General features: G+C 39.0%; 8 protein-coding genes and 1 pseudogene across 13 annotated transcripts in view; 5 read left to right on the forward strand and 4 right to left on the reverse strand.

Annotated features, from left to right (window-relative positions):
• LOC145436146 (serine/threonine-protein kinase PLK1-like) overlaps positions 1-23,044 on the reverse strand; it is a 992,061-nt gene that overhangs the window by 853,363 nt on the left and 115,654 nt on the right. The gene's annotated exons all lie outside the window — the stretch shown is intronic.
• Positions 1-23,044, reverse strand: part of LOC145443015 (uncharacterized) — a 290,638-nt gene that overhangs the window by 224,115 nt on the left and 43,479 nt on the right. The gene's annotated exons all lie outside the window — the stretch shown is intronic.
• Positions 1-23,044, reverse strand: part of LOC145441575 (uncharacterized) — a 232,529-nt gene that overhangs the window by 77,786 nt on the left and 131,699 nt on the right. The window lies entirely within an intron of this gene.
• Positions 1-23,044, reverse strand: part of LOC145436771 (uncharacterized) — a 355,402-nt gene that overhangs the window by 39,405 nt on the left and 292,953 nt on the right. The window lies entirely within an intron of this gene.
• The window catches only part of LOC145441576 (uncharacterized), a 268,801-nt gene that overhangs the window by 13,853 nt on the left and 231,904 nt on the right, over positions 1-23,044 (forward strand). The window lies entirely within an intron of this gene.
• LOC145438954 (uncharacterized) lies at positions 24-18,709 on the forward strand. 3 transcript variants are annotated; one of them, XM_080316470.1, is made up of 12 exons: positions 24-388; positions 453-631; positions 2,666-2,841; positions 3,398-3,523; positions 3,756-3,906; positions 4,574-4,726; positions 7,671-7,793; positions 8,785-8,934; positions 10,817-10,981; positions 14,982-15,137; positions 16,440-17,830; positions 17,879-18,709. In XM_080316470.1, the coding sequence occupies exons 5-8, from the start codon at positions 3,797-3,799 to the stop codon at positions 8,894-8,896; spliced, it is 498 nt and encodes a 165-aa protein (XP_080172596.1). In that variant the 5' UTR covers positions 24-388; positions 453-631; positions 2,666-2,841; positions 3,398-3,523; positions 3,756-3,796; the 3' UTR covers positions 8,897-8,934; positions 10,817-10,981; positions 14,982-15,137; positions 16,440-17,830; positions 17,879-18,709. The 3 variants fall into 3 exon arrangements, with proteins under 3 accessions (XP_080172596.1, XP_080172520.1, XP_080172672.1); XM_080316394.1 differs by having other exon boundaries at positions 16,440-18,709; XM_080316546.1 differs by having other exon boundaries at positions 25-388; positions 4,586-4,726; positions 16,440-18,709.
• Positions 12,187-12,729, forward strand: LOC145438161 (protein FAM200C-like). The gene has a single exon (XM_080315567.1). It carries the CDS (start codon positions 12,187-12,189, stop codon positions 12,727-12,729), a length of 543 nt encoding a protein of 180 aa, XP_080171693.1.
• Positions 12,768-14,126, forward strand: LOC145435962 (zinc finger BED domain-containing protein 5-like). Its single transcript, XM_080313282.1, has one exon. The coding sequence runs from the start codon at positions 12,772-12,774 to the stop codon at positions 13,888-13,890; it is 1,119 nt and encodes a 372-aa protein (XP_080169408.1). The 5' UTR covers positions 12,768-12,771; the 3' UTR covers positions 13,891-14,126.
• Positions 18,703-22,108, forward strand: LOC145437404 (uncharacterized; annotated as a pseudogene).

The following is a 23,044-nucleotide window of genomic DNA, read 5'->3' on the forward strand; positions in this document are numbered from 1 at the left end:
TCGCGGCAAATTCAAAATTTTCAAACTGTACAGTGTACAGTGTATTGTTGTGGCCATTTTGTATATATGTGTTTCTTCTTGCCATCCATTTCATGCAATTTGACGACATTTCCACTTCCTCATGAGATTTCAATTCGTTCAGCACATATTATTTTTATTCTGTTTGGATTTGAAATCTATTGAATATCTGATAAATTCTGTGTGTATTTCTGCATCTTGTCAGCAATTTCGTACCTATATAAGATTTTGTTTCATTCAGATTATTTGTAATTCATAGTGCTACAACACTGCACCACATTACTCTTTACCTTGTTTTGTTTTGTTTGATGAAACCTTGAAGCTGCTACGACGAACTCATGAACCCTGTTTACTAAAGAGCCAATCTGAGGTAAATCGTGGTATGAATAAATTAGGCATATCAATCGAAATACCCAGAGCTACCGACATTACAGACACTGCTGGCGAGAGCTCGATTATAGCTGCAAGCTATACGGAAAATCCATTTTGATCGGTGGTTTCAACTCTGGCCTAGCAGGCCAGATATTTATGGTTTAATTCGTGACGGTTGCTTCTCCAAGAACTCAGCAGCCGTAGAGAAAAACCAGTGTCACTCCCTAGCCAACATGATTGGGTAAGGAATGATATTCTGTGTGAAACTTGTGATGAATTATTGTACTGACAACAGAGCACTAATCTTCTGTGGCAATCCAACACTATGGAGGCAAATAATGGCTTAAAATCGTCATTCACTGTTACTTTGATTTTATCGAATTTGCGGGTTGCAGAGAATGCCCTTTCTGAAGAAGTATGCAGGGTACTATGAAACATTGTGCCATAGTAGTATTCTAGTATTTTATGGTAATGCTTTTTGGCTGTCTGTGCCAGATATATATTTGATGTCTTTGTAATAGCAAAATGTATGAGGTGGGAGTCTTGTTCATTAACTACAGAACTAGAACACCTCCATCTTTTATATCCGTCATCACAGCGCTGCAATTGATGCATTTATCTGTTTGAAATTACCCAGAAACATTTTTATCAAGAAAAAACATCACTCTATATTCAGGCATGCTTGGAACGTGATGTTTGATTATGGCCTAGTGTCGTAATTGACTCCGCACATACTATTACTTGGAAAAATAACCGAAATGTCGATTTCAGATTGCATAGCTTTTGCTGGTCGAAATCGAGCAAAATTTGGTGTCTAACTTTGTTAGGCAACCTGACAATTTGGTCACTATGCGAGTGAAGTTTCATAAAACGTTATTTCCGGAACAGCCTTACTGTAACTAACAGCCGTCACGAGGGGATCATTCATCCACCAATCTCTCAATGTTATTGACGCGAATAAAATCCACTGAATTTTGAGTCCGTCTGTAGTTTTTTCAATTTGTAAAACCTGGTCTGAGCTAGCAAAGGTTGCAAAAATATCAAGCAACAGAACACCGGTATCACGATGACATACATTTTCTAGTTGTCAGCAACTACATTTTTTTGAATGAACCATTCACTATTCAAGATCTGCAACTAGAACAACTTGTTATTTTATTCCATTCATGACTGTCGCGACAACTGAAAAATATCAAATATTCTCTGTGCAAATCCTGTTTGTCAAATGACATTGACACAAATCAGGCCGATATCTTGAAATCAATGTTAATCTCAAATTCATGTCAAATTACAGAGATATCATAGATACAAATTAGGACTCTTGCTCGTATGTGACGTTGTCGAGAAGATTGTTGGCACTTGAGCTGTGCAGAATGAATCGGGTGGGTGCTTGAATCTAAATCGCGCATTATTGTCAATGATTCCAGTTGAATAGTGAGAAACGATCGGTTCTAACACCGAAGTCTGGTGCTCCTTATCATTCAGAGTTGATTGATCAATGAAAATGATTGCTTCGATACTCATGTCCACTGTGCAAAGCTGTCAACTTTGATTGGTCATATCGCAACATACTTAGCATGAGGTACAGACGTGCACGCATATTAGTGGAAATGACGTATCTGTCAAGTCGTGATCAACCTACAGCATTGTCGGTTTATCGCTTTGAGAACCACTGATTTAGACGTTCCCAACAAATAGTATTGTTGTTTTCATCCTGTCACTCCAATTAGCTTTAATTGATGTGCAGTTAAAAATATGTGCAACTACAACTAGAACTGCTCAGTTTTCAAAACTAGTAACTAAGACTAGAACCAACGAACGTTCAAAATCCGCAACTAACTAACTAAAATATAGCTTAGTATAACTGATGATTTAATTTCTGAATTACAAATGAGTTGAAAAATATTGTAGATATCATCGTCATTTTAAACAGACTAGGTTTGAAACGCGATAGGTTTATACCCCCAAAACCACCTCTGCTTATATCGATGTCTTTTGGTAGTGATGACTCTGAGTTACCAGTGGCTGCAAGATCATCGCACAACAGAACACCAGCATCATGATGACACACATTTTCTAGTTGTTCGGCAACTGCATTTCTATTGCAATGCACAACTTGAACTAGAGCTGCTTACTTTTTAAATACGCAAATGTACAACTAAAACTAGAACTACTCAAAAAAGCAGCAGTTACCGTAGTTCGCCATCATTTAACTGGATTGGTAGTTTCTGAAACTCTATACTTGTGTAACTTGATGTGAAATTTTAACTGACAGCTGGAGAACCTCTTCCTGAAAAATATGGAGAAGTTTGAAGATTTCAGTTGAGCTACCAAGGTCGACTGTGACAGCCACACAATGAATACTCCTTGCGGCACTCCCGACTATCGACGACCCGGAAGTTCTCGGCCAGAATCGACACATATACGAAGTGGACACCTTGGTCGTGTTTTGTAAGTATGATGCACCAATAGCACCATTGATTAGGGATTTTTATGAAAATAGGTCGCAAGGGTCCTAAATCTAATTCTGGGCCAAATCGAGTACCTGACTGATTCTATCATGATCCGAGTATTCGGCTTCAGGTTAACTATTTGAGTATCACCTCTTGTGACGGCATAATGCTTTGGAAATTGTGGATAGTTCAAATATGCGACCACAAATAATGTAATGCCATTTCTACACCAACTTGAATAATTTTGTATTTTTTCAACCATACCTTTCCAGTTCCACTCTGTGACAATGCGTGGCTTGATCACGACTTGATATATATGTCATTTCCACTAACACTGTACGTTTATACTACATGTTTCTTATGCTGCGATGCGGCCAATTGAGGTTTACAGCCTTCCACGTTATAAAATGGGGACGAAATCATAATTTTCGTTGATAAAATTAACTGTTGGAGGCAAGAAGCATATCATCTCACAACTCGAGTCGAATCATTGTGCCAGGACTAGCAACAAACATCTGATTTGATAATTTGATGCATGTTTTTCTTTATCGTAGGTATATGCATTGCTGGTCGGTGAGCTACCGCTTGAATGCCAGACGTTGCAGGAAACTTTCATTAGGAGAAGAATGGATACACGATTCTACAAAATAATCGCCTCCAGCTTGTGACCATGTCAAAAGGTATGTTTTAACTCTTTTGCTTTTTTTTCCAATGTGCTCCGCAGTATTGGGATGACCGCGTCAACTTTTTCAAGTGTCTTGACTTATCGAGTCACAATAAAAATCGAGTAACTTGACTTGCCCCGAAAAATCGAGTAACTGGACTCGATTCAAAATATGCAATGACTTGATCTGACTTGTGACTCGAACATGGTGACTTGTTTCCTACACTGACCTATCATGATTTTCACAGTTTGTTGTCTGTTAACCCATCACAATGAACTACTGTGAATCATGCACTGTCCAGTGAGTCTTTCAAGGCTACATTCCATAAGAACTGCCGACCATCTGCTTGGCTATCACGCCCTGAATATCGCGGAGTCAAATGGAGCCAAGTTTCAAAAGTGAGATTTTTACAAGTATAAAATATGGTTATGAATGGGCAAAATTAAGTGTTTGAATCTTGAGTATCATTTCAGTGCTGGAGTAAATCATCTCTCACTTGTCGGCTGGAATCATTGGAATAAATACTTGATTCAAATTAGACTCCTTGAACCATTGTGCACAGCCTGAGAGCACGAACCGGGGTCATAATGACGTGAGTCATGACTCGACTCGAGTCATTGCGCATGACTTAACGAAGTTGTAAAACTTACGGCAAATCAAGCCAGAAAGTGTCTTATTTGTTATTTTTCGACGATGCCTATTTCATTGCACTTTGTGACAATGCTGTGTGTTGATCATGACTTCCCAGAAATGTCATTTCCACTAACACTGTGCTTTATTACTCCATATTTTCTAAGCTGTGATGCGACCAATCGATGTTCACAGCCTTCCTCAGTGGAGAATAGTATTCAAGTTATTGTTCTTGTTATTAAATTTACTGTTGGCGGCAAGAAGCGTATCATTTCATTACTGGAAAAAATCATCTCTCACTACTCGACTCGAGCCATAGTGCCAAGGTCACATTAAAAAATCTAGTAACTGGACTCTAGACATTTAGAATATGCAATGACTCTATATGACTTATGAATCGAACATACTGACTCGTTTGCAACGCTCTCCTATCAGGACTTTTCACAGCATGTTTTCTATTGACCCATCACAACGACCTACCACTAAGCAAGCACTGTCCAGTGAGTTTTTCCACGGCTACATTCCACAACAACTACCAACAACCTGCTCACCTGATTATCGGGAAGTCAACTTGAGCCAATTTCAACGGTGAGATATTTATAATTCTATAATATGGTTACGGCTGGGCAAAATCGAGAATCTGAGTGACTCGATTCTAGATCAAGTATTAGACTTCAAGTAAGAACTCGAGTGCCATCTATAATGACGTCATAGCAGTATGAAAGTTGTAGAAAGTATGCAACCGTAAACAATATAACGCCAGTTGCACATCACAATCAAGATAATTATGTATTTTTTCGACCACACCTATTTCATTACACTTTGCTGTTGTTTGATCACGACTTACAGATATGTCACGGATGCTTACAGCCTTCTATAGTGGGAATTATAATCGAATCACTTGGGTGCTTCGTTTCACCAAGACCTGCATAGGACATGTATTCATGTAATTTTTAATTAGAAAGGCTCACTGCTACGCAAAATTAATTGTCGAATTTGACCAGCCAGCGAGCTCGAACAGGTTGAGAACCTCTGATTGAGATGTGCCCGACAAATAATATTTGTGATTTCATTCGTGCAATCCAATTAGCTTTGATTTATGTTGCCAGTCGCTGATGAACCTTCACAAAAGAAGGCGCGTCATCACGGAACCAGAGACTCGTTATTACATGCAACAGATTCTGCTGGTAGTTGTTTGTCGTCACGATGGTAAGATTACTCAAACTGATATCAAGGTAACATTTGGTTGCAGTGGTACCGGACTTGTACAAACTACTTGATTTATGGACTACAACTAGGCTTATCCACTTTCCAGAATCTTCAACTAGAACTGGAACAAACGACCGTTAACAATCCACAACTAACCACTTAACTAACATATTAATTACTGAATTGCAATCGACTAAGAAATAAGAACATCACACAACAGGTAAAATGATATCACGATTCACATGAAACGTGTTTTCTAGTTGTCCGACAACGAAACCTTTCAAATCCGCAACTACAACTACTAAGAAAGCAGTCGGTTGTTGGCCATCAACTAACTAGATAGGTAATTCGTATAAGTCTGGATGCTTGTGTAATTAAATGTGAAATTTGTATTGACAGGAGAATCTATTCCTGAGCAACAACATGAAGATTGGAGATTTTGACCTAGCTACTAGAGTCGACTTTGACAGCCAAACAAAGAACACGTTTTGTGGCACATCCAACTATATTGCCCCGGGAGTTGTAGGGAAGTAAGGACACAGTTTCAAAGTGGACACCCGTCGATGGGTTGTGTTTTGTGAGTATGATGCAACCTTGGGGTTGTAAGGTTCTTAGGTGTAGAACTGGGAAATATTGCACACCCGAGTAATTCGGCTCTTAATCGAGTCGAGTATTTGAGTAGCATTCATGACAGCGTTACCAACATTTTCATTGCCCATTGTCCAAGGGTCTGTGCAGTGACGTGGTGAGTGTGCGCAGACTTGTCAAAAATTAGAGGGAACATTGACTAGAACTACTTGCTTTCCATGTCCACAATTAGAAATAGAACTAGTCCGAGAAAGATGTAGTTAGTAGGGATGGTGTGAACCTCTGAAATGTTCAGGTTCGTGTGAACGCGAACCTTTTTTGAAAGGTTTTATGTGAACGCGAACGTGAACCTCATGACGTCACGTGACGTCATATTGCTAATTCCAAACCTATCTTTCAATGCAGTGATAGCTTATACTAATGTACATGACACCTATTACCTAGCGACGACTCCGGCCACATAATGCCCCAGTGATGTGACATAATAAACATATGAAATCAAGATTGACCCCGTACGCCTGCTAGAATTTTTACATCAGACAACGATATAAATTTCATTGATTGGTTGAATAAGCATCATTCGCTGACTACCTACATGTAGTGTATTTCGCTCTGGATGTTGTGTGATTGCGGGTCAAGCTCACAGCAGAGAGTCACTAAATATTCACAAACGTTAAGCTGGATATTTCGAGCAAACTTTTGTAACAAAGCAATTGGATTTTTGAAATTTTCAAGGTGCATGCTCGTTTAGTGTTGAATTTTTATATGCTGCCAACGCCATGCATAGAGTGAAAATAGTAATATGCGAAAAAGGTTCACAGTGCAGAACCTACCAAGGATCGTTTGTGAACGTGAACCTCTAAATTTCCGAGGTTCACACACAGAACGCGAACGTAAACCTCACGTTCACACCATCCCTAGTATTTAGTTGATCGTTACCAAACTAGATTGGTTATTTGTATGAGTCTCAATGTCAGGCAATGATAATCAGAAAGACAAAATGTCAAGAAATGTCATCTGTCTAAATCGCAGTTTTAATCGCAAGCACGTTTGATTTCGCCGATTCTTCCAAGACAAGGATTTTGTCGACATCATTCTCGAGTTGTGCAAAAGAAGGGTAAAAACATTTCCTCGTTACAACTGTAATGTCTCTCAAACTGTGCTGGTCGCAGTTGCAATTCTAATCTAATTTCAGGTTTTCTTGAAATCGCTACAGGAGAACTGTGTTGAACGAAACTAACCAAGTTCGATGTACGGACATTTGGCATTGCCGTACTTATGAGGATGAATGCTGATTTGATATGAAAATTTGCACAGCCATCATTCTAATTACTGTCTAATTTGGAGAAAGCTGTTTAGCTTTCATTCTAGTTCTAGTCCAATTCGAAACAAAAACTGTGTAGCTATCATTCTCGTTTCCATGTAATTCGGAGATTACTGTGTTGCTATCGTTATAATTTTATTCTAATATGGAAAAAGAACTGTGTAGATATACTGCAATTCTTATCATAATATAGTTTCATGACGTTGAAAATTTTCTAGTTGTCCAAGTCTCCATATCTGCTTATTCTGATCCTTGAATCTCTTCGTATCCAAACACGGAATAAGTTTACGATATCAAATCCAAATCTACATTCGTATTATTGTTTTAAATCCACTAATGTTGATTTCCAAACAATCTTAAAATTTGAGTTATCATCTGTGATTTGATTAATATCTGTGATATCCTCACCAGAATGTTGGCATGCGACCCGTCTCAACGAACCTCTGTAAAAGAAGTGCTGGCGACCGAGTGCACAACGTGGCGCCCAGGTTCTCGGAAAGCCGTCACCAAAGAGTCCTCTGCAGAGTTTGAACGGTAATATTTTTTGGAAGGCTTAGCAAATTCGAGTTCCCGATTGATTGGATTCCGAAATAGTATTGCGTTTCGAGTTGTGTACTCGAGTATCACTCATTATAACTCGAGCCCGACCGATATCGTATTTTGAGCCAATACCGATAAGTAGCACCTTCACCGTTAACCCCAATATATTCGACGGCTATGAAATACGGCAACTAGCTTAAAGTACATTTCCAAACCTTCAGGGTGTATATTTGAACAACTTTGCGCGCCGTTGCAATGCTTGAACATGAAATGAACGAGAAAAGATTAATCTGGACACTTGTAAGGAGAGGTGGTCAGAAACAAAGTACTTCCACTTTTACAGAGTACTCAAGTAGGTTTTGTCGTGTACTTGCACTAATTACTCGAGTCAGTCTAGTGGTTCCGATTTTAGATAACTTGTTTATCTCCTGTCACAGTTGACTTTTTAGTCAGAACTAGAATTAGAATACTATAATAGGGTTGTGGGTAAAAGATGTTAGGGTTAGGGGATGGCAGATATTAGGGTTGTGCGATTGAGGGATATTTGGGTTATATGTGATATAATCCCCGAACTAACGTCCGAAAACCCAACCCTAATGTATTTTATCCCCCAACCCTAACATCCATCATCTTCCAACCCTAATATCTCCCACTCACAACCCTAACACCCGGCACCCACAACCCTAGTATATCTCCTCTTTTAAGAGGATTTGTCCTCTTCTTTGACTTTTTTGAAAGCGGACTTGATATGAAAATAGTGACTTGACTTGACTCGAGTCAAAATATGCAATGATTCGATATGACATGTGACTAGAAAATAGTAACTTGACTTGACTCGAGTCAAAATATGCAATGACTCGATATGACTTGCCACTTGAAATCGTAACTTGATTTGACTCGTGTCAAGATTGGCAAAGACCTGAGATGACTTGTGACTTAAAGGCGACTTGATCCCAACACTGACCTACCGTGCTTTTTTCCACAGCATGTTATCTATTGACCCATCTCAACGACCTTCTGGAGAGCAAGTTGTGTCCACTTTTTGCAAGGCTACATTCCTCAACGACTATCGACCACCTGTTCGACTATCATTATGACATTATCACAACACGTCAACTCGAGACAACTTTCAATGGTGAGCTTTTCATAATTCTATGATAAGGTTGTGGTATATTGCGGCCAAACTTGGACAACTAGATCATTTCCATCTATTCAAATTGCGTTACAGTTAAAATCATAAATGTAGTTTTTTCCAACTTGGGCTGGAATTAGAATTATAGCTTCACTGATTTCTCAAATTAGATTAGATTTAGAATAATAGCTACACAATGATTGCCAAATTAGATAAGAATACTGATTATAGCTAGGTATATAAGTTTTTTTTCAAAATAGTTTATAATTAAAATCATTGATACACAGGTTTTTTCAAATTAGATTGGAATTTGATTTACTGAATTCACGAAAAGGAAATTGCATCAAGTTCGGTTCGTATGAAGCAGAGTCCATTCTCATAAGCACGAGAATGGCAAATATCTGCTTGGATTGTTTTACGTGATATAGATTCCTGTAGCAATTTCAGGAAAGTCATAAAGTAGATTAGAATTAAAATGATAGCGTAGAAACATTTCACAAATTAAATTTGAATTAGATTACAGGCATTTCGCTGTAACTAGTGTAATTAGACAACTAGAAATATTTAGTTGTCCAAACCAGATCAGTAAGATTGGGCTAAATCAAGTCTCTGTGTGAATCGATTCGGAGCTTAATACTGAGTGTCGAGTAAACTAATCTAGTACCTGTGGCCGACAAGTAGTAGTTTGCCTATCATAGCAAGTCGATATCAGACGTTGTAAGAAATATCAGTATTGGCCATGAGGGGCGATACAATATCAACTATTTTGATGACGTCACAACTTGGTAGTAGGGAGTTAGAGAACTCTAATCTATGACTGTTGAACTGGGAATATTCATCTGTCACTTATAGACTACAGACATGGATGGTCGAAGTAATCAACGTTGATACTTAGCTACAAGTATAGAGTTTTCACTCAATTACAAGTGGCTTGGCTAGGCGGCTACTTCGGGTTCACGGCAATATACTGGGCGTCGATTCAAGCCCTGTGGATAGCGTTTTATGTTTTTTGTGGATGCAGTGAAATTTTGTCTGCAGGGCGGCCGAGATTACAGAGGGTTGAACTAGATGCCAGACCTTTCGAATGTCGACCTAATGTATCAGAGTTGTCTGTGACTCCAAAATCCGATATCGGTCAATCAATCAATCAGGTGTATTAATATTTTCACTGTTTCAAAACATCACAAGACTGCGATACAATGAAAAGATAGTGGGGTGTCGAATAAACTTGGAGTAGCCTTTAAGATCAGACACCCATCTTAACCTAGGCGAAGTAAATAAGAGGCATGCACACTGAAAGAAAAGTACTGCAGAGAATATAAGTCGCAAGCGACAAAACGATGCATGAAAGATACTCCCAACCTTGCTAAGATGTAGGTTTGGGTAAAATCGAGTACCTGCGTGATTTGAAGCCGAATGTATTGTTAGATTTCAGTATCGTATTCGAGTAGCATGTACCATTAACTTATTATCAGCTGTAATAACTTAAAAAGGTAACATAGGTATTGTTTGTGGCCCCAAGGAAAATGCCAGATACACTTCATGCAAAATAATTTCGTATTTTTAAAGCATGACGGTGCGAGTTGATCTTTGAGAGAGATATTTATGCTGAGATATGACTAATGGCGGTTTCGGGAATCCAACAGCAAAAGTGAAGTATTTAAACTGTTTTTTGTTGTTAATATATTACGCTTGTTGCTTAGGGTAGTTGACGATGCCTGATAATCACGCTGTGGATTGGGAAGCGTATATGATGTATGACTTCGAATTTCAAGAATCCTATTAATTCACAGTCTAACCAATTATATGAAGTTCAATGAACTCACCACAAAGGTGATGCTATTGTCGACTAATTGTATCAATTTTATCTTGTTATATTTTACAGGTGCTGCTAATACATGACACAGACACTAGTTGGTGACAAGTCAGAGGCGACCATCATATTGCAGTAACAAATCACCAGACGGTATATGACAGAGTTGGATGCTCAGCTTAAGAATTTGATTAATACCAATTCATCGCAGTAATCCGCTATCATTTATCACCATTGGTGAGTCTTTGTTTAATCTAGGATGTTTTCATTCCGGACAGACTTCCTCTTTGAATCGTAGGGTATTTCTACGAATCAGAGATTTGATCTCTTGAAATCCAAATTTGGTATTAGCTCAAATCAATTCATGAGTGGCGCGGCGACTCCGAAGCAGACTTGGACAACTTGAAAATTTCAACTTTTTCAGAATTATATTAGAATAAGAATTGCAGTGAAACATTTTTTAAAATTAGACTGTAATTAGAATGATATCTTCATAGTTTTTATTTTCAAACTTGATAAAAATCAGTATTAGAGCTACACAGTTTTTCTCCAAATTAGATTATAATTAGAATTACTGGAATTGCGAAAATTTGACATTTAATCAAGTTCATTTCGTATCAATTCATAGTTCGTTCTTATAGGCATGAGAATGCAAATATCTGTGACAGCTAGATTTGCTTTGCACGGTACAGTTCTCCTGTAGTATTTTCAGGAAATCCAGAAATTAAATTACAATGAGAGCATACAAACATTTCACAAATTAGATTATAATTTTCTAGTTACCCAAGTCAGCTCCGATTAAAATATCAAACATTTCCTGTTCCAATCCAGTTTGTAAAATGACATTGACGCAATTCTGACCGATAACCAGGAATCCAAAATTATTCTGAACCAGTGATGATCTTAAAATTCACAAGGAAATGTTTACATTCAAAGTTATTGCGAATTCGGTGTCCATGTCGTGTTGAGTAGATACATCACAACTGTTACTGGTGTGTGACTTCACCTAAAGCAGCGGTTCTCAACCGGGGGTCCGCGAAGGATTTTCAGGGGGTCCGCGAAGCCTCCGAATTTGAAACATGATAGTTAAGCTAATTTGATATTTCTAAGCGAAGTTAGAAAATATCTATATATGTATTTGCTTTATGACAGCTAAAACGTTAGGGCGCACGTCTGCAGAATGATGTTTGTGATAGAATATCATGCCATGCAAACTCATTTCAACTGTCTGGAAGCGATTAAGGTCTATGGAAGGGCCTAAATTGTCGCGTCACAGAGGGCGGAAACTGTTTACGTGCTAACGGTGTCGACGTAATAGTATATTAGCCCAACAAGCATAGCTCATGATTGTTGGCAACGTTAGCAAAGAGACGTATTCGGTATGACCAAATCCAGAAAGTACTCAGAAAGCTATCTCAAAATGGGGTTTACCTCATTGATAGATGAAGACAAAGAAAAGCCACAATGAATGTCATGCTGTCCTCAGCAATGAAGCAATGAAGCCATCAAAGCTGGAGCGTCACTTGAAGCAAAAACATCCGGAGTACATCAAAAAAGACTTGTCATTCTTTCAAACACAAGAACTATCTTTGAAGCGGCAAAAACTTGATGCTAGTGGATATTTTCATCAACAAACCACCGCATGTGTTGAGGCGTCATTTGAAGTGGCGTTGATCATCGCTCAGCAGAAAAAGCCTCATACGATAGGTGAAACGATTGTTAAACCCTGTGCTATGAAAATGGCAAATCGCGTATTGGGCAAAAATAGCGCAGACAAAATCAATCAGGTGTCGTTGTCTAATGACACAATTAAGAGGCGCATTTCGATTATGTCAGGTGATGTCAAAAGCCAAGTAATCGATGAGATCAAAGCTTCCCCCATGTTTTCTATACAAGTTGATGAATCAACTGATGTGGCATCATGCTCTCAGCTTTTAGTTTTCGTTCGATACTTGCACATGGAAGACGTTAAAGAGGAATTTTAGTTTTGTAATGCTTTGGAAACAACAACGACGGCGCAAGATGTGATGAACAGCATTTCAAAGTTCTTTGAAGCTGAAGGATTGCAGTGGGAGAAGCTATGTGGTGTATGTACGGATGGAGCACCTGCGATGCTTGGATCCAAATCAGGTTTCCAAATGAAAGTAAAAGCCAAGTCTCCCCAAGTCAAAGGAGTACATTGCATGATACATCGGTACACCCTTGCTTGTAAGACTCTTCCATTTTTTTTGAAGAAAGTTCTTGATTCTGTCGTGAAAGTTGTCAATTTTATCAAAAAGAGCGCAACAACTTCCCGCCTATTTAAACAACTGTGCAAAGAAATGGACTCTAACCACCAGACACTTTTATTTCACACTTCAGTACGGTGGCTCTCGAAAGGGAATGTAGTCAATCGCGTCTATGAGCTTCGAACCGAGATAAAATGGTTCTTAGAGGTGATGAACAAAGATACTGTCAGCAACTACTTCGGCGAAGAAGCATGGTTACAGGGTCTGGCATATTTGGCTGACATAACTGAGCAGTTGAATAAGTTCAATTTGAGACTCCAAGGACATGATACAAACATATTGCTGTTTAGAGATGTTTTGTTGGGGTTTGTAGAAAAGATCAAACTTTGGAATAGGAAAGTCAATCAGGGTAACTTCGCAATGTTCGAAAAACTTTCTGAATTTGAAGCTGTTCATCTCAGTGCACAGATCAAGCAGGATATTAGTGAACATTTGCAGTCGCTTGAAAAAGAATTCATGAAGTATTTTCCTGATTTATCCCAAGGAGCTGAAATCTTTCCCCGGAACCCATTTTCTCCTTTGATAGACATAACCACTATTCCAGAGGAGCTTCAAGATGAACTGCTGGATTTAAGGGCTGACTCGGCTGGTCGTGATATGTTCATTGAAAAATCACTTTCTCAATTTTGGTGCCTTATGTTACGATCATACCCAAAGGTATCGTCTGAAGCTTTACGTGTTATCGTTCCGTTTGCCTCCACCTATCTTTGCGAAAGCGGATTTTCTGCTCTTGTGCATATCAAATCGAAGGCGAGGAATCAATTAAACGTCGAAGATGATATGCGATTAGCGCTGTCCAAGACAATATCACGCATTGCAAGACTTTCTGATGATATGCAGCATCAAAAATCCCATTAAGTCAATATGCTTTAAAACAATAAACATTTTCTACAAGCTCTATGTTATTTTTCACTTGAGAAAAGCGCAAAGATTGCAGTTAAAAGTAGCCTACAGTTAGTGTTTGCACAAGACAAACAACGTTCGCTTGATTATTGAGCAAAATTTGAACTAAAACTTCAGGGGGTCCGCGGGAGTCTGGCATTACCAAAAGGGGTCCGCGAAGGCAAAAAGGTTGAGAACCACTGACCTAAAGGATTCTTAGCCCTGGCCGACTTGTAAATTTCCGTATTTCAAAACTCTTTTTAATTCAACTGATGAGACACAAGACCCAGCCGATTAGCAAATGGGTGGATTTAACGGATAAAGCAGGATTTGGTCTGGAAATCTTGGTATCAGATTTGTACAAATTACAGGATTTTAAAATTAGAGCTAGAACTACACACTTTCAAAACTCACAACTAGATCTCAAACTGCTCACTTCAAAATCTGAAGCTAGAACTTACTTTGCAAAATCTTCATCTATAACTAGAATAGCTCATTTTTTAAAAGCTAAACTAGAAGTGGAGCTGCTCACTTTTCCAATCTGCAACTGCATTGCTGACTTGACAAAACTTGCAACTAGAGAAGGGGTTTTTACACCACAGAAGCATTATGAGAAGAGCGTCTGTTTCTGCGTCAGGTCTGTTTGAGAAATTAGGGGTTTGATGGAAGTTTGTCATATTCTTCCCGCAAGACGTATATTGATATTGTCGAATTGAACGTACATCGAATTATTCACCTGACTCTAATATTGAGACGGAGTGGTAGTTATAGTGTCATAATGTAGCCTACAAGTCGAAAATGGGAGTGGGAGTAGCTCACTGTTGCCGCAACTAGAACTAGTCACTTTTCAAAACTAGCAACCATAACTGGAACTACTCGCTTTTCAATACTTACAACTACAACTACTCTCTCTTCAATTCTGGCTATAACAACTAGAAAATCAGAACTCGGAAATGCAGCAGTTAGTTTACCGTTGACCAACTGGTAGTTTGTAAAAATTTGCTTGAAATGTTTGTTTGTGCTCCAAAATATTGTATGAATTTTGATTGATTCACTTCATATTTCAGGCTACCCACGATGTGAAAACGGCGACGAAGCACTTTTCAACGATAGCACGCGAATGCTTCTGTGCGCCAACAGAGACGTGACAGAGTCCTACTACACACTCCAGCAATACCTGAGCACTCTAACCAAGAGAGTACATGTCCGAGCAATTGATCAAGGTGAGTCAAATAATCTTGTTGCAATTTTAATGTAAAACAACAAGTAATGATTCTATACTTATACACTATATCAATGAGAGGCGGTCAGTAAAGAAGTGCTTCCACTTTGTCGGTGTATTCAAGTACAAGAAACGGTTTAAAAACATGACAAATCTACTTCAAGTACCTGTCAGCGTTGTAGAAGTAGAAGTAACAACATGGGTTTCTACTCGATTACATGTGAAAGTAGGGGTTTAAGACACGCTAAATCTAATTCAAGTAGCAGTTAACGTTGCTACCAGGTTGTAATGACTTGAGTCCAAGACGGCCACGACAGCCATTTCATTGTCAATTTGAAGGATAGTAAAGGTACCACATGATTGGTATTTCGTCTATCAGTCCTGATACTTGGAAAATAGGGCCAGAAACTGTTAGGACTGGGGAAAATTATGATATTATAAATGCGGGCCATTCTATGTCACTCGAGCCGAGTTGAAAAAGTGAGTTGAACCGAATTGAGCTGAAAACTGAACAGTAAACACAATGACTTGGATTCGGACTTTACTCGGTGGTGAATTGAAAATGACTCGACTTGACTCGAATCAAAACTATAAAAGGGAGTTTGACTTGTGACTCGGAACCTTGTCGCTTGGTTACAACCCTGGTTGCTACTCAAGTAGAAGTAGTGATTTGAAAGTATGTAGAATGTAGGTTATCTAAGCCTAGTTTGGCAGACAAAACTGAAAAGGCAAACTAGAAGTATTCAAGTGCAAGTGGGAAAATATACTTCCTTACTGAGCAGCTAGCACTAGGGTTGTTCAAGACTATCTTTTTTCAGGATTCCGGGATTCACTTAGGGAATTGTTGTGTCGCCTAAAAATCGACACCATACTTGGCTCGATCCCAACTGGCAGATGTGAACGCACACGAGTTTAGAAATTTCGAATTCAATATGAATAAAATTGAATGAAAATTCAGATATTACTGTCCACCCACGAAATTGTTACATTGTCTAAAAGAACGATGCTTGCCCATTTTTACACACCTCCAACAGGTAGAAGCGGAGTGATTGCACTTGAAAATGATGGATTCGCTAAAATATCCTGTCTACTTGTACCAAATTTAACTTTACTACTTGTAGTTCAATGACAGTAAGGTTAGTAGGTTACCTCTACTTGAGTAGCATCGGTAATTACTTTGACCACCTTCTAGTTCAGCTTGCAATTTGATGTAAATTTATGAAGTTACTTCTACTTGACTTGCAAATTTGATTACTTTGATCACTTGTGCGAGGGCTTTAATATATGCTATTCTATCATACAGGACAGCAGGAACTCACCAAAGTGATTCCGTGTCCTCTGATGGAAGCCGTGACTTACATCGACTACCAAAATAACTTCACACCTACAAAAGTTTTGGCGCTGGCTTGCGATACACAGATTTTATGTTTGAAAGACTCATTTTTGAAGACTCTACTTCAGAAGATGAATCTTGATACGCTCAATACAACGAGCAATACATCTGTATCTATTTTCTACATATTTAATCATCTAAGCTTTCAATTCACTCTGTTTGAGCTTGGAGGGAATAAATGAATGAATCCATAATAGGAATGTATTGTTTGTTTCCATATTCCAACTCTTGTAAACCGAGCTGATAGTATTTATCGAATTAGATGTGTCGGATTGAATTTCTGCAATAGGCTTTTTTCGGCGTTACAGTTTTGATGCGTGCAGGGGTGGTCAAAAGTAGTCTAATCTTTTTACTCGATTTGCAGTAGAAGTCAAAGTCACGAGGTAAATTTCCGCTAAATCACGAGTAGACTTAGCGATTGTGGAGACATTTCAAAACTACTAGCCACTAGCGGGAGCAGATCATGAGAGACCTGAAAAGTACTCCAGTAATTACTGTATATTGAAAAAGTTGATTTGGCTGAGGTGTACTACAAGCAGTTAATCTCAGGAGTCTATTTTCAAATGACGACATTAGGGATAGTTTCAATATTTGAAAGATATTCCGTTACCGTGATACAGGTATTTTGTCCAGTTTACATGACAATTTCACTCGTAAAAGGGATACAAACTTATCCTAAATCATGTTATATTTTACAAAATACAAAGTGTAACTAGTGTTGCTGAAAAAACTTTTGAGTAGCCCAGTAGTGAAAAGACCTAGCCAGTAGAGTAAGTCAGATTGAGAACGCCGAAAAGTAAAAGTAGGCTGCTTTGCTACTGACAAGCTCTGAAGATGTAGGGGTGGCTGTTGGAAAAAGATTAAGAAAGTGTAATTTGTTGAGACAAAGTCTCCATTCACCCATGCTGTCTATGCCGCCGTTAGAAGGTGCCAATGGTCGACAGCTAGTGTCATGTTTCTGATGTATTCTGGGATTTTTGAGTTGCCTGAGAGACAATTTGGCAATTAAAATGAGATTGCGCATTAGGATATTTCATCTCAGACGGCCATTATGTCGATGTGAGTCATGAAGTTGTAAGAGTAATAAAGCGAAACTGTCTTGTAATAATCAATCATTTTGCAAGTGTAGAGGCTTCGCGGACCCGCGGTTGAGAACCGCTGAACTAGGTTCTTTCTAAGCAGTTAATGGGTGTGACGGAGGTGTGTCTGTCTCTGCAGCCAGTGCCGGGCTGCCGGCTGGCAAAATCGATATGCGGCACTTCCGAAAGCGCGCGTGTAGTAATAACATTAGCGCAGATACTGTTGCAGACATATTGAATATTATGGTCGGGCTCTTCCAGATAACTTAGGGTGGTATGTTTTACATTACGATAATAATGCCATGTAGCATTCAAGCTGTCAGGATTCCAGAATCTCGTCTATGAAATTTGTATGTTGTAACGACTCTTGCCTTACACTGATAGCTAATTGGTTGAGTTCCCCCCCGACCTAAGATTGTGTTTCAGGCACGCCTGGAGAAAGAGCAAGCTTATACAAACCACCAATCCAGTTAGTTACCGTTTAACTAGTTGCTGTTTATTTGAGTAGTTCTAGTTGTCCTGTATGTAATTGGTGTCCTGGTCACACAATTCTTTATTTTTTTAGTTTTAATAAATCACTGTAACTTGGAGAATCATCGCGACTCACCTAGGCAAAACCTACCGAGATTTCAGTAGGGCTAGTTGTAGTTGCGCATTTTAAAAAGTGATAAGTTCTATTTGTGCATTTCTAAGCTTGGTCACAAAATCCTAGTTCTTGACAGCATTGAAATAATATAAATGTGCAGTTGTTGTCGGTCAAGTAACATTTCGTGGGTCTAGTCTACTTTCTTATCCATAACAACATGACCATCACCAATCAGAGTTCCCCCATGAACATATCTGAATTTATGGCGTTTATAATTGAATTAGGGTTGGGGTATCAATGTAACGTAGGAACATTCTGTTGTACTCTTACTCCCAACCCTAATCCTATGACACCCCAACCTAATTATCATTACGGTACTAACAACCCACTTTAAACCTCATCCGAACCCTAATATCATGGTCTCCAGCCTAGCCTTTCAATACCCTAACCTACCCACAACTCTAATTTCAAGATACCCTACTTTTACTACCGAGCGAGATAGTGATGACCTCATGGGGCCGTATCGCAACTCCGTCGCCAAACCATCTCGATGGTGCAGGCGAGAAAGAATATCATATCTCTCTCTCTCTACTACCCTAACCTAATCCTAAACTCCAACCCTAATCTTATGCGACTCCAGCCTAACCCTTACCCCAACCCTAATTTTATGACTCAAACTAATCCCTAATCAATTATAAACACAATAAATTTGGCAACATTGTCATAGAATGAATATCCAGTGAAATCTTCAAAATATCATATATGATACAAACTGATTATATGTTGTGACATACAGTTTGTATTCTAGTAGCCTACTCGTACCCGTACCATCTTCTGCTGGATCATTTTTTGAATTTGTTTTTGTATTTTCTCAATGACGCAGTGTACGGTGTGATAAAATCTTGCAGTTTAGTCCTGCCATCTTTTGTAGCAAGTGCTGGGATCGATTCAATACCTTCGAGTCCTTTCCTGTAGATAACAACACGACTGTCACCAATCGGTGTTCCCCACGAACATGTCGAAATTTATGGCTTTTATAATTGGTTCAGGGCAGACTTCAACTTTGAGCTGTTCTATTTTAGCTTAGCATCAGAATTATTGTGACATTATACATTGTTTTCAAATCTCATTGATGAAGTATTCCCCATTATATTGATAGTTTTGTCTGTTGTTCTCCATTCTGTTATGATAATTGCTCTGTCTACAATCTTGTAATGCTGCTTGTTTAAAATAGTTCTACACTTCATGCATTGCAGATGTAGCCATACTATAATTGAACCAAGTTTATATGCTGAAATACCAAAGATCTGTGGCTGTGGGTCTTTTCTCTAGTGTCATAAAGAAAAGCATTCTGTGGATCCAGTATTAACTATTGGTCACGACTTGACATAACGCCAATTCGATATACCGGTATATTGGAAAGCCTTTACTGGAAATAGTAACCTCAAGCTTCATTTGGATATGCACGCTGGCATCAGAAATGTTGAATGTGATGTATGTGGTAAACTCACTCGGAAGGATACCATCAAGCGTCATATGAATATGCATACCGGCATCAAAAATCATGACTGTGATATCTGTGGGAAAGTTTTCACTGAGAAGGGTACCCTCAAGCATCATATGGATGTACATGCTGGGATAAAAAATCATATGTGTGAAATATGTGGTAATGCATTTACTCAGAAGGGTACCCTCAAGTTGCATATGGATATGCATACTGGCATCAAAAATCATGTTTGTGATATCTGTGGGAAAGCATTCACTGAGAAGGGTACCCTCAAGCATCATATGGATGTACATGCTGGAATCAAAAATCATACATGTGCTATATGTGGTAAAACATTCTCTCAGAGGGGTCACCTCAAGCTTCATATGAATATGCATGCTGGAAGCAGAAATCATGCATGTGCTATATGTGGTAAAACATTCACTCAGAGGGGTGACCTCAAGCTTCATTTGGTTATGCATGCTGGCATTAAAAAGCATGTTTGTGATATCTGTGGGAAAGCATTCACTACGAATGGTCACCTCAAGCTTCATGTGGATATGCATGCAGGAAGCAGAAATCATACATGTGCTATATGTGGTAAAGCATTCACTCAGAAGGGTAACCTCAAGCTTCATATGGATAGGCATGCTGGGAGCAAAAATCATACATGTGCTATATGTGGTAAAGCATTCACTCAGAAGGGTAACCTCAAGCGTCATATGGATAGGCATGCTGGGAGCAAAAATCATACATGTGCTATATGTGGTAAAGCATTCACTCAGAAGGGTACCCTCAAGCTTCATATGGATAGGCATGCTGGGAGCAAAAGTCATACATGTGCTATATGAGGTAAAGCACTCACTCGGAAGGGTACCCTCACGCTTCATATGGATAGGCATGCTGGGAGCAAACATCATACATGTGCTATATGTGGTAAAGCATTCACTCAGAAGGGTACCCTCAAGCTTCATATGGATAGGCATGCTGGGAGCAAAAATCATACATGTGCTATATGAGGTAAAGCATTCACTCGGAAGGGTACCCTCAAGCTTCATATGGATAGGCATGCTGGGAGCAAAAATCATACATGTGCTATATGTGGTAAAGCATTCACTCAGAAGGGTACCCTCAAGCTTCATATGGATAGGCATGCTGGGAGCAAAAGTCATACATGTGCTATATGAGGTAAAGCACTCACTCGGAAGGGTACCCTCAAGCTTCATATGGATAGGCATGCTGGGAGCAAAAATCATACATGTGCTATATGAGGTAAAGCATTCACTCGGAAGGGTACCCTCAAGCTTCATATGGATAGGCATGCTGGGAGCAAAAATCATACATGTGCTATATGTGGTAAAGCATTCACTCAGAAGGGTACCCTCAAGCTTCATATGGATAGGCATGCTGGGAGCAAAAATCATACATGTGCTATATGAGGTAAAGCATTCACTCGGAAGGGTACCCTCAAGCTTCATATGGATAGGCATGCTGGGAGCAAAAATCATACATGTGCTATATGTGGTAAAGCATTCACTCAGAAGGGTACCCTCAAGCTTCATATGGATAGGCATGCTGGGAGCAAAAATCATACATGTGCTATATGAGGTAAAGCATTCACTCGGAAGGGTACCCTCAAGCAAAATATGGCTATGCATGCTGGCACCAAGATTCATATTGTGATATACGGTACCGTAATTTCTCATGTATAATACGCCCCGCGAGACTTGCGACATGGTAATCCTTCTTCATACTGGCAAAAAAAATCATAAATGTCAAGCTTTCTGAAACCGCCAACATCAAGCACGTGGATTGAAGTGTCGAGTTCTAAAGTCACGCAAGGTCTTGATCAAGTAATTCGAGCCGTGCATGATGCAGCCACTTTAGAATTGTTTCACTGCTAGCAGTGTCAAGTGATTGCCCTTGAGAGCGAACGTATCACTACATTTCTCTGGCTTTCATACTGTATGAGCCAACATATTTTCCATGTACACTTTATGATAGTCATGCAACATATTGTATTAACACTGGGCAATACAAAAGCGACAAGTATTGTTCTACATTTTTTGAGTATTGATGTACATTTGTTGACAAGCGTTTACATTTCTTCAATATCCTTGTGATCGGTTTTCGTTTGTGTGATGATCTTGCAGCCATTACTAGCTAGTAATTGCTTAGTTAGTCCTGAATAGTGGTAGTTCTGTCTGTCTGATTCTTCAGTCATTTTGTACCGATGGTCATGTGGATAGCCAATCTGATTCCTATAAAATATAATGATTGGGCTGCTTCGGAATCAAATCTGGTAGTTGTGTTTCGTTTGTTATTGATTTTCAAATGTCATTAGTGATTTAGTTGTGCAGTTTAAACATTCAGTAGTTTGTATAAGTCTGGTGCCAGCTTGTTTATGTACGATATTTCATTTTGCAGATTGATTCAATAGATTATATCTGAAAAAGTATACCTTGCGACGAAAGAGATCTCTGAATTCATGTGTGATGACTCTACTTGGAACCATACAGGAGAGATCCATTTCTTGGCAAAGGCGGATTTGCCAAATGCATTATACTTGTTGACACTATAGAATCTGTGTTACTGATTCTATTTGTCACATTCACTAATGCCATTTTGTAAAGACTCTAGTGAAAACAAATGTGGCCAAGAACTTGCAAGTTGCCATTTCTGTATGCTTATTATAACTAGAGCTGGGTTGATTTAGGGATTTTGAGGCAATACCGATGAAACTGAAACCAAACACCTTCGCCGATAACCTCGATGTTTTTTAGATTAGGCCACATTTTCACAAATATAACAGCTTCACAGTCATTGCTATGCCTAGAACGTACATGAAATAAACTAGAAAGGCTGCATCTGGACACCTGTAAGATATAAGAAGCCTATCAATATTTCCAGTGTAGCAGTCGCACAGTATTTTGTGACTACGGCATGGCCACGCTGAAATTATTTATATATTAGCCTCTCATGGACGATACCAGTCTATCTTCCAAAGTGTGATATCGATACGGTGTTGTTAGCAAACCTGATGGGCCTGGCAGTAAATGCGAGCATTAATTTAGTGTTCATTTTAGGCACTTCTTGTGAATAAGCATCATAAAGACGAAATGTGTCAAGAGACCAGTCTCCATCGCGGTTTGCTCGATTTTATGGATTTTTCAAACTCAAGAATTTCTTCCATATTGCTCTGTAGTTGTGCAAAAGAAGCGTAAAGCATTTCTTTGATACAGCTGTAATGTGTCTCAAACTGTTATGTTGGCAATTGCATCAACTCCGCCACGTCCATTACTAGCCGAGTACGACGACAAATTGATATAAATTGAACTGATTTTTGGTGTCATTCTTATTTAGA

This window comes from Botryllus schlosseri, chromosome 1 (genome assembly GCF_051294905.1).
Source record: "Botryllus schlosseri isolate E-star chromosome 1, Bs_hap1, whole genome shotgun sequence".
In the NCBI taxonomy this organism is placed as follows: Eukaryota; Metazoa; Chordata; class Ascidiacea; order Stolidobranchia; family Styelidae; genus Botryllus; species Botryllus schlosseri.

Excerpts from the sequence above, each read along its gene's own strand:
- LOC145438161 (XM_080315567.1), top strand. The coding sequence starts at position 12,187 with ATGAAGACAAAGAAAAGCCACAATGAATGTCATGCTGTCCTCAGCAAT.
- LOC145438954 (XM_080316394.1), top strand. The coding sequence starts at position 3,797 with ATGCACTGTCCAGTGAGTCTTTCAAGGCTACATTCCATAAGAACTGCC. Across the intron at positions 3,907-4,573 it reads AATGGAGCCAAGTTTCAAAA|GACTTTTCACAGCATGTTTT; the intron begins GTGAGATTTTTA and ends CTCTCCTATCAG. Across the intron at positions 7,794-8,784 it reads TCCTCTGCAGAGTTTGAACG|CATGTTATCTATTGACCCAT; the intron begins GTAATATTTTTT and ends TTTTTTCCACAG.
- LOC145435962 (XM_080313282.1), top strand. The coding sequence starts at position 12,772 with ATGAACAGCATTTCAAAGTTCTTTGAAGCTGAAGGATTGCAGTGGGAG.